The sequence below is a fragment of the Epinephelus lanceolatus genome, chromosome 7, assembly GCF_041903045.1.
Source record: "Epinephelus lanceolatus isolate andai-2023 chromosome 7, ASM4190304v1, whole genome shotgun sequence".
Classification (NCBI taxonomy): domain Eukaryota; kingdom Metazoa; phylum Chordata; class Actinopteri; order Perciformes; family Serranidae; genus Epinephelus; species Epinephelus lanceolatus.
In genome coordinates, this window is record NC_135740.1 from 14209877 (window position 1) to 14221026 (window position 11150).

Below are 11150 nucleotides of genomic sequence, written 5' to 3' on the forward strand. Positions count from 1 at the left end.
GCCTATGATTTCACAGTAAAGTCTGAGTTGGGCTCTGAGTTTAGGGTGCAGCTTTCTCCGCACTGCATTTCTGTGCACCCTGATCCCTATAATGGGCTAAAGTGTGGAGATAACAGCGGGATGATCGGATCACAGGGATCCCGTAGATTAAGTGGCTTTTCAGAGGCAATGATACTTCCGTTTCAAATCAAAGAGAGGGCGATTAGTGGAGGCTCAGGGATCACTGCTGGTTACCATGGGAGCGAGGACCTCGAGGAAACTCACTTTATAATATAGATTTCAACACTACTACTTCAACTATAATGTCCAATATAGTGATGATTACAGGAAAAGGAAATATTTTGAATTTGTTTTGATAAATATAACTGATGCACTCTGAGCTTAAGCCACGTGGACCCGCCCTGTAAATAAGCCCTATAACATGCTCGGCTGAGCCTGTGATGGAAACTAATTAGTAAAAATGTGCCCTATGGAGGCAGAGAGATGGACCGCTGACTTCTAATATCGCGATCCTTCAGGTGTGTCGGCCACACTGACAAAAGAGTTGAAATCAAACGGAGCTGATGGGATGGGAACATGTAGTCAAGTCAAGTCAACAACTGCTTTGATTATAAAGGGCTCTTGTGTGAAGTCCAAACATGAGGTATGAGGCTGGCCCGAGGCGGCGCACACTTAACACTCAGGTGTAATCATCATCCTCACACTTCACATCCACTGACAAACGTGGCGTGCTCCCTTTTGTCACTCAGTCTGTTCATCAGTCAGGATTTATTTCTGTATTAAATGTTTAACTGTAAATGCATAGATCTGATTATCTGGCTTTTGCAGTTAAATGTGTGGTCTGTGTTACTGGGCTGTGTAAATAAAACTGTCTGGATTCTTTATTTGGACCAACTCTGCTCTCATTTGGTCTTTTGTATCACTTACTCAGAGTGTGGATGTCTCACACATCATAAAAAGTGCTCATAGCTGCCCACTTTCTCACTTCATCTCTGTTCCCACGTTTCCACGACCAGTTTCCCATGGTCTCACTTTTGGGAGGAGGTGCTCAGACTACATTTGGCCTAATGAAATAATACATGGTGTATTCAAAATGGCCATCCTCACTAGTTCCAACATATATTTCTTATGCATTATGAAATGTTTTTACTATAAATAAGGCAGCCGAAATATTGATCTTTACTCGGATAAACTACATCAGCAGGCTGCCTCTGTCTGATGATGGCATCATTTGTAAAGAAAAGCTGAAGTTTATTGGCATCATTGTTTCCTTTAATATTACCTGTTATATTAGATTTATTCATTTTTAGAAACACCGCATTACCTGATCTCTGCTGAAAGGTAGTTTCGATTCTATCTGTGGCCAATAATGAAGTTTTTTGGAGACCATTTTGGGTTAAGTGTCGTCACTCACACTTTTCAGCCAATCAGAGGCAGCACGAGCGCTACTTATACTCTCCCACAGGCTACAGGAGGCTGTTTGAACTGCTGCAGCCTCCAGTCAGGACATTTGGACCAAACTCTGCAACATGACCAGGAAACTACAAAACCCAGCTGTGGAAGATGGAAAGAGTAGAAAAAGGGTAAGAACTTTTATTTCATTTATTTAGTATCCTACCTCTTTCTTCCTTCATAAAGGTTTTATGTTAAAGTCGTATCTAATGATTTCTTAATGTTAATAAATAGTTTAATAATCAGTTGCAGAGCATTTCTAAGACATTAATGGGAATTATTTTTGGGTTGCCAGGTTTTTTAATGAAAACTAACATTTTTCACTTTACTCATGAAAACAAACAAGGGTTTTCCACAGCCTGGCAACCCAAGTTGTTCTTGGCAATTAAGGTATCACTTATAAACCAAATGGTTTCTCAATGGCACATTTTTCAGTGGTAAATTGTACCTAAGTACATTTACTCAAGTACTGTAGCCTACTTAAGTACAAACTTGAGGTACTTTACTTGAGTATTTTATTATTTTATACTTTTTTTAAAAACTTGTACTCCACTTCTTTTCAGAAAGATATATTGTACTTTTAACTTCACTACATTCATGTAACGACCTGAGTTATTGGCTACTTTAAAAATTAAGATTTTTGTATAAAAAACACAAGAAGAGTATATAAAATATTATGTTTTGTTTTGTAAATTAATCTACACAACAGTTAATACAAGTACAACTGCATAGATTAGTCGATTAACAAATTGGTTGGCTGACAGAAAATTAATTGGCAACTATTTTGCTAAACATATAAATCATTTTCTATTTTATTTTATTTGTAGGAATGATTTTTAGAGTTTTTTGCGTGATTTTTTTTCTGCATAGGTACTTTTACTTTTCATCTGTAAGTACATTTTCCTGATTATACTTACCTACTTGTACTGAAGTAACATTTTCAGTGCAGGACTTTTACTTTTAACAGAGTGCTTTCACAATGTGGTATTAGTACTTTTACTTAAGTAAAGTAACTGAATACTTCCTCCACCACTGTTTTTTTTCACTGCATATACACACTGTATGTGGATGTTAACTGGTGATACATATGTACATATTGGTCAAACAGCTGGGGCTCCTTGATCACTGACCCACCATACTCACATAATGCTGATCATCTCTTTAGGTTCTGAAACCCGTTGTGGAAAAGAAGAGAAGAGATCGAATAAATCAGAGTCTGGCTGAACTAAGGAGTTTGCTGTTGAATCATACATCTGATCCAGTGAGTCATGTCAACAACATCACATCCAGTCTCTACATGTATTAAAGGGAATAACAACCTTAATATGATGAAATGTATTTCTCCCCTGTTTGACTGTGATCACTCACAGCGGCTGCAGAACCCTAAAATAGAGAAAGCAGAGATTCTTGACTTGGCTGTGGAATATCTTAAGACGTGGACAGATGGGAAGAACATAAGAAAGGGTTAGTCAAAGAACCAGTTCATTAACTTGTGCAAATGTATGAAATATGTCATAAAACAGCTTTTTTTCTGCTGCAACAAATCAGTGTTTTAATCATACTCCTGTTTTATCCCTCGCCCTGATGTTTTTCCAGTTACTGCAGACTCTGACAGTCACATGAAGACTCATGGTCCTGTGGTAAACCTTCATCACTCAGACTCCAGTGGTCCTACTCTCTTCAGCATAGAGAGTGCAGGGTTTCAGCAGTGTGTGGCCCATCTGACCAGCTACATGCACAAAATAACACCGACACAGAGAACGAGCCTGATCGAGGGCCTGAAACACCACACAGAGAGCCGGCAGCCAAACAGCATTAAACCAGACTTCACCCAGAGAGTGCCTGAGACTGAGGCGGCCAGAGGACCTGATGGAATATCTCTGGATGCCATTTGCACATCTGAGAGAAAAGAAGAGCCTCCAAAGTTTCCATCTCACTCCCCATTTCAGCCACAGTCTTGCTCCACACCTTGCCACGACTATCTGTCCCCTCCTCCCTCTCCTTGGCTGTCTCCTTCCTTCTCCACATACACCACCTCTCCTCCTTTCCCGTCATTTGCCTCTCACTTCTCCTTCCCCCCCAGCCTGTCACCTCTGTCCTCCAACACCTCCTTCTTTAGTTTCTCGCCCGCAGCCCCTCACTCGGGCCCTGTTGTCCTACACTGCCCCCCTCTCATCTCACTGAGATCTCCTCCGCACCCTGCACCGAGGGAGGGGTCACCACCAAACTCTTCTTCAGCCATGTGGAGACCTTGGTTTTGATGAAGAGCATCAGAGACTGACAAACTGGAAACAGCAGAGCCACCTAGTGGGAACTAACTGCAATCATTGGCTGCGGAGAGGATGAGAAACTCTCCATGCTGGGAATGTATAGTGTACATATTATTCAAATTTCCTATATTTTGTATTTCTGTTCTAAATAAAACTTGTACTTCAATCTTTTAAGTCTCAGTTTGTGCAGTTATCTACTGTATTCATTTAATGATACACTGACTGTGAACAGGTTTTATTTTCCCTCACAGGCCTTGTGTTCACTGATGTGCATCAAAATTGTTATAAAAGTTACACTTCTGAAAAAAAAACCTACTGCAGCATGCTAATTATACCATTGAAAATATAGGGGAAAACATGAAAAGAAAAATCTATTTTGAGACACTTTTTAAGACACTTAACAGGTGTTCTCATTTGCATGAGACATTACAATTGCAAATCAGTTCACACACAGGCCTAAACTTGAAGCCAATGACCAAACTGACACATTCTTGTTTGCAAAATGCTCTGACACTCACAAAACAAAAAAAATACATGCAGCAAATGCAAATATTTCCATCAAACAGCACAGCTTGTGGTCAAATTTAAGTGTTGTTTTAATCAATCATGACACAATGGACAACAAAATACAGCTATCAATATGAACCAGTTCAACAGTCATTTGTGCTGTATGTCTGTGTCATTTGTTGATACTCGACATAGTTATAAATGTGTTAAAAAGGCAAGTAAGCATATCACAGCATGAGTTGTATTTTGCTCTCCAAAACTGATTTTACTAGAGATAACAGACCCTGCTGCACTCTGCACTGTTTACACTTTTTTAGATGCCCAGTTGAAATACTAATAAAAGGACATGATTTTCTTCATCCATTTTATCACATTAATTTTTTGTAAGTGACTTCAGCCTCTTTGATCCATGCTGCAAATAGCAACACAGAGGTAGCATCTTTTATGGATAAAGGCTGATTGAAAATTTGTGCAAAAGAGGTTCACACAGGTGACTTAGAGATTCATTATTATGCAAGTCATTTCTCTCACCTGTGAATGTTTTCCTTTTAATTAACACAGCTCATCCAATAGCAGTTTAGGTCTTTCTATAAGATCTGCGTTAATTGTTTTGAAAAGGTGTGAAAATGTGTGAAACCAAAGAAAACATGTAACACATTTGTAAGAGAAGACTTCTTCCATGCTGAGAAGGTGATGATGAAGATCAAGTGTATCCCAGTTTGATTAAGCTTGTTTCAGCAACTGAGAAAACTGTAACCTGTGCAAGATGCTCTCTTTTAGTATCAATACAGTAGATAAACAATGAACAGAAAGAAAATAAGACAGTTATAGAGGCAACCCTTTTTAATGTCTAGATTATGGAGACCAGTAATCATGGAAAAAAACAGCAACATTGATGCTCAGTCATACTGTAGCTGCGACTAAAGCATTAAAGGAGAACTCCACCAATGTTTCTCATCAAACACCATTTACAGGTGTTGGGGAGTACTGCATACACGATAAAAGTTTTATAAGCCTTTTTTGTGTGTGTGAAGTCTGATAAATGTCCTGAAATGATTTCACTTGGGTCAGTTCTGCTGAGATCTACAAATTTAAAAACAAACAAATCTGTAAGTAGAGAGTCAAAACAAAGTGAGCATACCTCTGCGGCCTGATCCTCATCTCTGACTGAGAACTGCAACCCAAGGCTATAGGAACCACTACGACCGTAACACACAAATCTCCAATTGAACTACCAGTGCTTGAGTGTGAGTTGTGGGTAATGGAGGCTCCAAATTGTGACAAGGAAGAAAAATGCATTGAAAAAGAAGACAATATCTCTGGTTCTGCTGCATGGATTATATTCCTTTCTTTTGCCTGACGATGTTATAGGGGTGAGACACAGTGTTCCGAAATGGGCTGTCCCAATTGTACCTGCCCTCAGTGCTAAGGTTACACGCATTAAGTGTGAACATGTGAATATTGAGACTGAGGTCTATATCAAGTGTGTCTCAAGGCAAAATTGTTCTCAGGGCATGCTGCACAGTAGAGTGCTGAGTGAAACATGACCACTGATCAGAGAACACTGGCAACATTTATAACTGCACAGTGTTGAAATGCAAAGACAATCATCTCAGCCTGTCCATTTCCACTGTTCAGATGTTTATGACAACCTGTTTGCCAGATCCCTCTGCTGTGATGCATAAGACCCAGCAGACCCCAGAAACTCAGGGCACTGTATTTCAGGTTGTTTTAGGATGGTATTAGAGTCAACCTGCAACTTACCAACTAACTATATGTAGAAATACCTTGCTCGTTTGAATTTGGTGTTAGGAATGAATGATGATGTGGTAAATATGAGGTAAATGAAAGATGAGTGTCACTAATCCACCTATCATAACACAAGAACAGATGTCCAACTGCCATAGGAATCACAACAGCTTCCTGTTCATCAAGGAGAGACTTTCAAGCAATATGACAAACATTTCTTTCCTCAGCTGTGTAACTTAGAACATAGTGGAAGTTCTTTGAATTCTTCACTGGTAGCTGAGGGTTGCAATGGGACATCTAGAGGTGGCAACAATACTTTAACATGCATTGATATTCTATTAATAATAGGCTAAAACATAAATTAATGGGCTACACTCATAACTGTTGATGATCAGTCTCATATTTTGCAGAACCTTTAACATTTACATTCACAATGACAAATAAATAGAACCATTTCTGAGCTCATTTATAAAAATTACAGCTCTCAAGTTGTAAAATGCTTTAAGCAAACCACTGAACAAAAATGCATTATGCAAAACCTGGGATCCTCTAAATGACCTCAAGCTGACTAATCTGAATTTAATAGTATGGCGTACCATGCATTATAACATACGCTGATAATATGAGACAATGGGTTCTGATGATACTTAAGGCTGGTAAAGTCATGGACTTTCTTCTGCAGAACAAACTGCAACATATTCATCTGTCACACCATGGAGCTGCTGAAGATTAATCAGGCTGAGAAAACAAATATTCCCTAACAAGCCATTAGCACCCCAACTGTGGAGAACATGCTTTTGACAGCTAGTGTGTTTTGTACTCCATGTTGTCATCCTCTGCATGTTAACACATTATTCTTTACTATGATTTATTTTGCAGTTACAAGTTAGTCTCATGTGTTCACTGTACATTTTTTCAAGATAATTCAGCTACACAGTGCATTCTGTCACAACACACATCATGTATTATGTTATAGTTATTCTATAGTGAGGCCACATGGTGTGTGTTTTGAAGCTTTGTATTTTAACTGCACTCATAATCAGACTGTGTGTAACTTGTCGTAAAATGTTAACTGTGAGTGTCAGCTGTAAAATCATTAGTAAGGTCAAAGTTAAACTTAAAGGGATAGTTTGGATTTGTTGACGTGGGGTTATATGAGGTACTTACCCATAGTCAGTGTATTACAAACAGTAGATGTCAGTCAACACACCTCTAGTTTGGAGAAGCAGACGGAGTGCTGACATGGAAGCTAAGCTATCTACTGTTGTGAAGGGGTCAGCAACAAAACACATTTAGCCACCTAAAAAAGTCAAACCTAAACAAAAATCAAATGACAGTCAATGACAGTTAAAATGTATGTTGTATTGAGAACATTTCCACCACTTTACCTTTCTGTCAGACAGCCCTTTCCAATGGAGAAGCTATTAACAGCTACATTTCTCCATCTGTGCTCTCGTCAAAGCCACCAGACTCCATGAACAAAAACCAGTAATTTAAGCTTGCTGAAAATGGGAGTTGCTGGTCTACCGCTGCCTTGATTAGTCAGTTAGTTTGTATTATTGTGCAACTTTGGTAAATCTGAACAAACACTTTTCAACACCAAAGTCACACAATAACACAAACAAAATAAAGGGTCAGTTCAATCCGGAAGACCTTCTTTATGCTATATCCATTCACAATTCTCTCTCTATCCCACTTCCACGTTTCCACTCATCAGCTGACTCGCCTCTCCAATCAAACTTCGCCATGATCTCCTCCAGCCTTCCATGTTGCTGCTGCCAAACTTAAAATCCATTCTCCTCCCTGCTCCTGTCAGCTGTCTATTACGCGGAATTCACCTCCAGTCACCTTATCCAGAGCCCAGGACGAGCTCATCAAAAGTCCACTCCTCTTCACATACAGATCCTCAGCTCCCTCTTCATCTTATCTCATCACCACCATTACAACCACCACATCTACTGTGTCTTTACCATCCTCCTCGAATAGATGACATCACGATGGGGTCTAATCGCCAAAGACTTTTCACATTTCTCATTCTTATGTGCACATGTAAATAAATATTCTTTTCTCTCAGAACAAGTCTCTCCTGATGGAACTGATCGAGGCAGCGGTATACCAGTAGCTCCTCATTTCAGCAATGTTAAATCGCTGTGTTTCTTGGTAGAGTCTGGCTTTAAGGAAAGTGATAAAATGGCTTCAGTTCCCAGGTGGAAATTGCTGTCTGACAGAGAGGTAAAGAAGTGATAGTATTCTAAACATAGCATACACTTAAACTGATACTGATTTTTTTCAGGTGGCTAAAATATGTTTTGTTGCTGACCCCTCCACAGCAGTATATTACTTAGCTTCAGCACTGAACTCCAGCCTGCTTCTCCAAACTGGGGGGCGGGCCAAGTGACATCTACTGTATGTAATAAACAGATTATGGATAAGTACCTAATACAATCACACTTCAAAAGACCCAAACTATCCCTTTAACCTAAACCTCACTGGACCCATTTATTGTGCAGACAGTGAGGTGAGAAGCACCCACAGTGGCAGGTACTGAGTGTGAGAACAGTTAAAAGGTTTAGAGGATGTTTCACTTCTGACCAACAGAGGGCAGCATTGACACAGCATAGCCATGCAGCCAAGTATCTCCATCCCTCCCTGACCTCTCTCAATGAGGATAACAGAAGGGGCCTGTCATTTGGGCTAAATAGAGGATGTCATTGAGCTATTCCATCAGCGATAAGCCCAAGATGCATGCTCATCACTCCTCTCTCCTCTTCTGTCTCTCAATGCTCAACCCACTCTTTATCTGACCATCAAATCTTTATTACAAGCTCTGAATATTTTCAGCAGGGAGGCACTGACGGATTTGGCTTGAGAAAACAGAATGTATCACATGATAGAACATGTTCTCGGATAATGGTTATTTTTCCCCCCTCTTTACTCCTCTTTACGCTGGAGAAGCACTCTCTGTGCGAGTGTCATTAGTTATGAGGTGTCCATTGTTCTTTGTCAGAAAATGAGAGGGCAGGTACATCACTGGGAGCTCGATTCTCCACGCTGTCTCTCTGCGTGTTTTGATCATTCTGCACAGACATATGAAAGCAGAGAAGGTTGCTCACGCCACAGAGGACGATTGCTTCGGCACGGCACATAATTAATAGGGAAAGAGATCATCTCTTTGAGTGACCTGACAATGGTTGAAAACTCCTTGGCACTTTCTAAGGACACGCTGATTAGAGCTGATCCTGTTACACTCTTTAATCACTGTTTTTGTTTGCCATGAATGAACCCATGCATTCTTGATTTGGAGAAAACTCGAGACATGCTGCGGAGGTGTCACGGGTTTGTCGTGGCCTGCTGAGGATATCTGAATACCTTTGTGTAGGTGCATTTCAAACATTTAAAAAACCTGTACACTTTGAAAGCATAAACACAAACGGCACAAAGCACAGGACAGGTGCATGAGCGTCCCAGAAAGATCCAGACAGTGAAAACAGTAGATCTACTGCTTAACTCTTCATATCTCTGTCTTCATGTGTGATTCACATGAACTAAATACTTCTGGTTTCAGAGCACTTTTTATTTCAACCACAACAACATTAATAAATCTAAATTTCCAAGCTAAATTTAACCAACATTTCCGGTTTCTCTTCCTCATTCCACAGGTCTTAACCTGTTTGTATTTAAGTCCAGTAGCAGAGGATTATTTTACACAGAGGGCAGAACTAACATCTCTTGCCAACATTTACGTAAGTGCACCAATCCAACACCATTTATAACAGATCCAGACACTTTAACCCACTGCCAGATTAAGGAGAGCAGTCTCGGGCTGGATACAATTGAAGAAAACATCTTAAATTACCTAATGTACATTGCCTTTAATAACTTATAATGTGTCAGATATGAACAACCAGGTGATAAACAGTTCCACAGAGTGATTTTCTAAACCTTAAAACAAATAATAAGAACATTTAACTGTGCAGTGTGCTGTCTGTTTGTATAAGAGTGACTGTGAATTCTTTTGGAGTTAAGTCAGTTTGTTTAACTAAGCTCGATTTTGGGCAACAGTCCATGGACACTGCTTTTTATCAGTCAGATTTGAGGACTGCTGCAGACTCAGTCAGCATCTCTCGAGGAGGAGAACTCCTCACTCAGATCACATGTCAATACTCAAGAATGTAGATCTGTCACTACTCACAACTAAATATCATTTTTCCTCCCTTTCATTTCTCTCTCTTTCCCTCTCTTTGCGAGGCTCTTTGAAGTAATAGTGAAAGGATCCCAGACTGTAGCAAATTACCTGAGGACTGAAACATTTTTGACATAAGTCCTGAGAGACGGGGCGAGCCACTTTTCCTGGCGGCCCCTTTGGCGTTTTTAATCTGGGGCTGAGGGAGACAGCGGCGCTGACAGAATGATGGGACAGCTGGACATGCTTCCAGGCCAGCAGCAACAGGGCAAAAGAAAAGCCAGGAGAAGGGCCACTGCAGACATCTCACCACGGAGCCAACAACTCAGGATGGAGCATGACAAGTGTCCACGAAAGACATCCACCTCCTCCATCTTGACTTAGCAGCTGGACTCTCCAGTCATGGGGACAGAATTATAAAAAATGACTTGTTTCGGTCTTATTTTAAGATTTTACTAATAATAACTCACTGCAGATCATTTTCATAAATGTATGTAATACATCACACTAGTTCACCTCTATGCTGGCACCATGGCTCTATGGATAGAGTCGGTCAGTCTACTGCTTTGGTCCAGACTGAAATATCTCAAAAACTATTGATAAATGAATGAATGGTCCCCAGTGGATGAACCCTACAGACTGGTGATCCCATTAACTTTTCTGTAGTGCCTGTAAAACATCTCGACAACAACTGGATGGACTGCTGTGAAATTTGTGTGATGTTGTCTCCCTCAGGATGAAATGTAGTAGCTTTGGTTACCCTCTGACTTTTTAACCTGCGCCGCCATCAGGTCCAAATTTCTGTTTCTCCTGTACTTTGACCTGCAAAGAAACACCTACAAAACAAATTACATTCCTACTCACCTCAGGTGTACTGCTGTACCAATTTTAGCATGCTAACATGCTAAGCTAAGATGGAGACCATGAACATGTTGTTAGGTTACTGTGGGCATAATATCAAGCCAGTGTTAGCATTTAGATCAAAGCTC

The 11150-nt window shown here is 40.2% G+C and overlaps 1 protein-coding gene across 1 annotated transcript; it reads left to right on the plus strand.

Annotated features, from left to right (window-relative positions):
• The first annotated feature begins 1505 nt into the window (after positions 1-1505).
• Positions 1506-3713, plus strand: her11 (hairy-related 11). The gene is made up of 4 exons (XM_033632453.2): positions 1506-1583; positions 2618-2713; positions 2823-2916; positions 3112-3713. Exons 1-4 carry the CDS (start codon positions 1530-1532, stop codon positions 3711-3713), a joined length of 846 nt encoding a protein of 281 aa, XP_033488344.1. The 5' UTR covers positions 1506-1529.
• Positions 3714-11150: the final 7437 nt, after the last annotated feature.

What these genes read in the sequence shown, in the direction of transcription:
- her11 (XM_033632453.2), top strand. Translation starts at nt 1,530, where the DNA reads ATGACCAGGAAACTACAAAACCCAGCTGTGGAAGATGGAAAGAGTAGA. An exon ending in TGAATCATACATCTGATCCA is followed by an intron (nt 2,714 to 2,822) that starts GTGAGTCATGTC and finishes GATCACTCACAG; the next exon opens with CGGCTGCAGAACCCTAAAAT. An exon ending in TGGGAAGAACATAAGAAAGG is followed by an intron (nt 2,917 to 3,111) that starts GTTAGTCAAAGA and finishes TTCATCACTCAG; the next exon opens with ACTCCAGTGGTCCTACTCTC.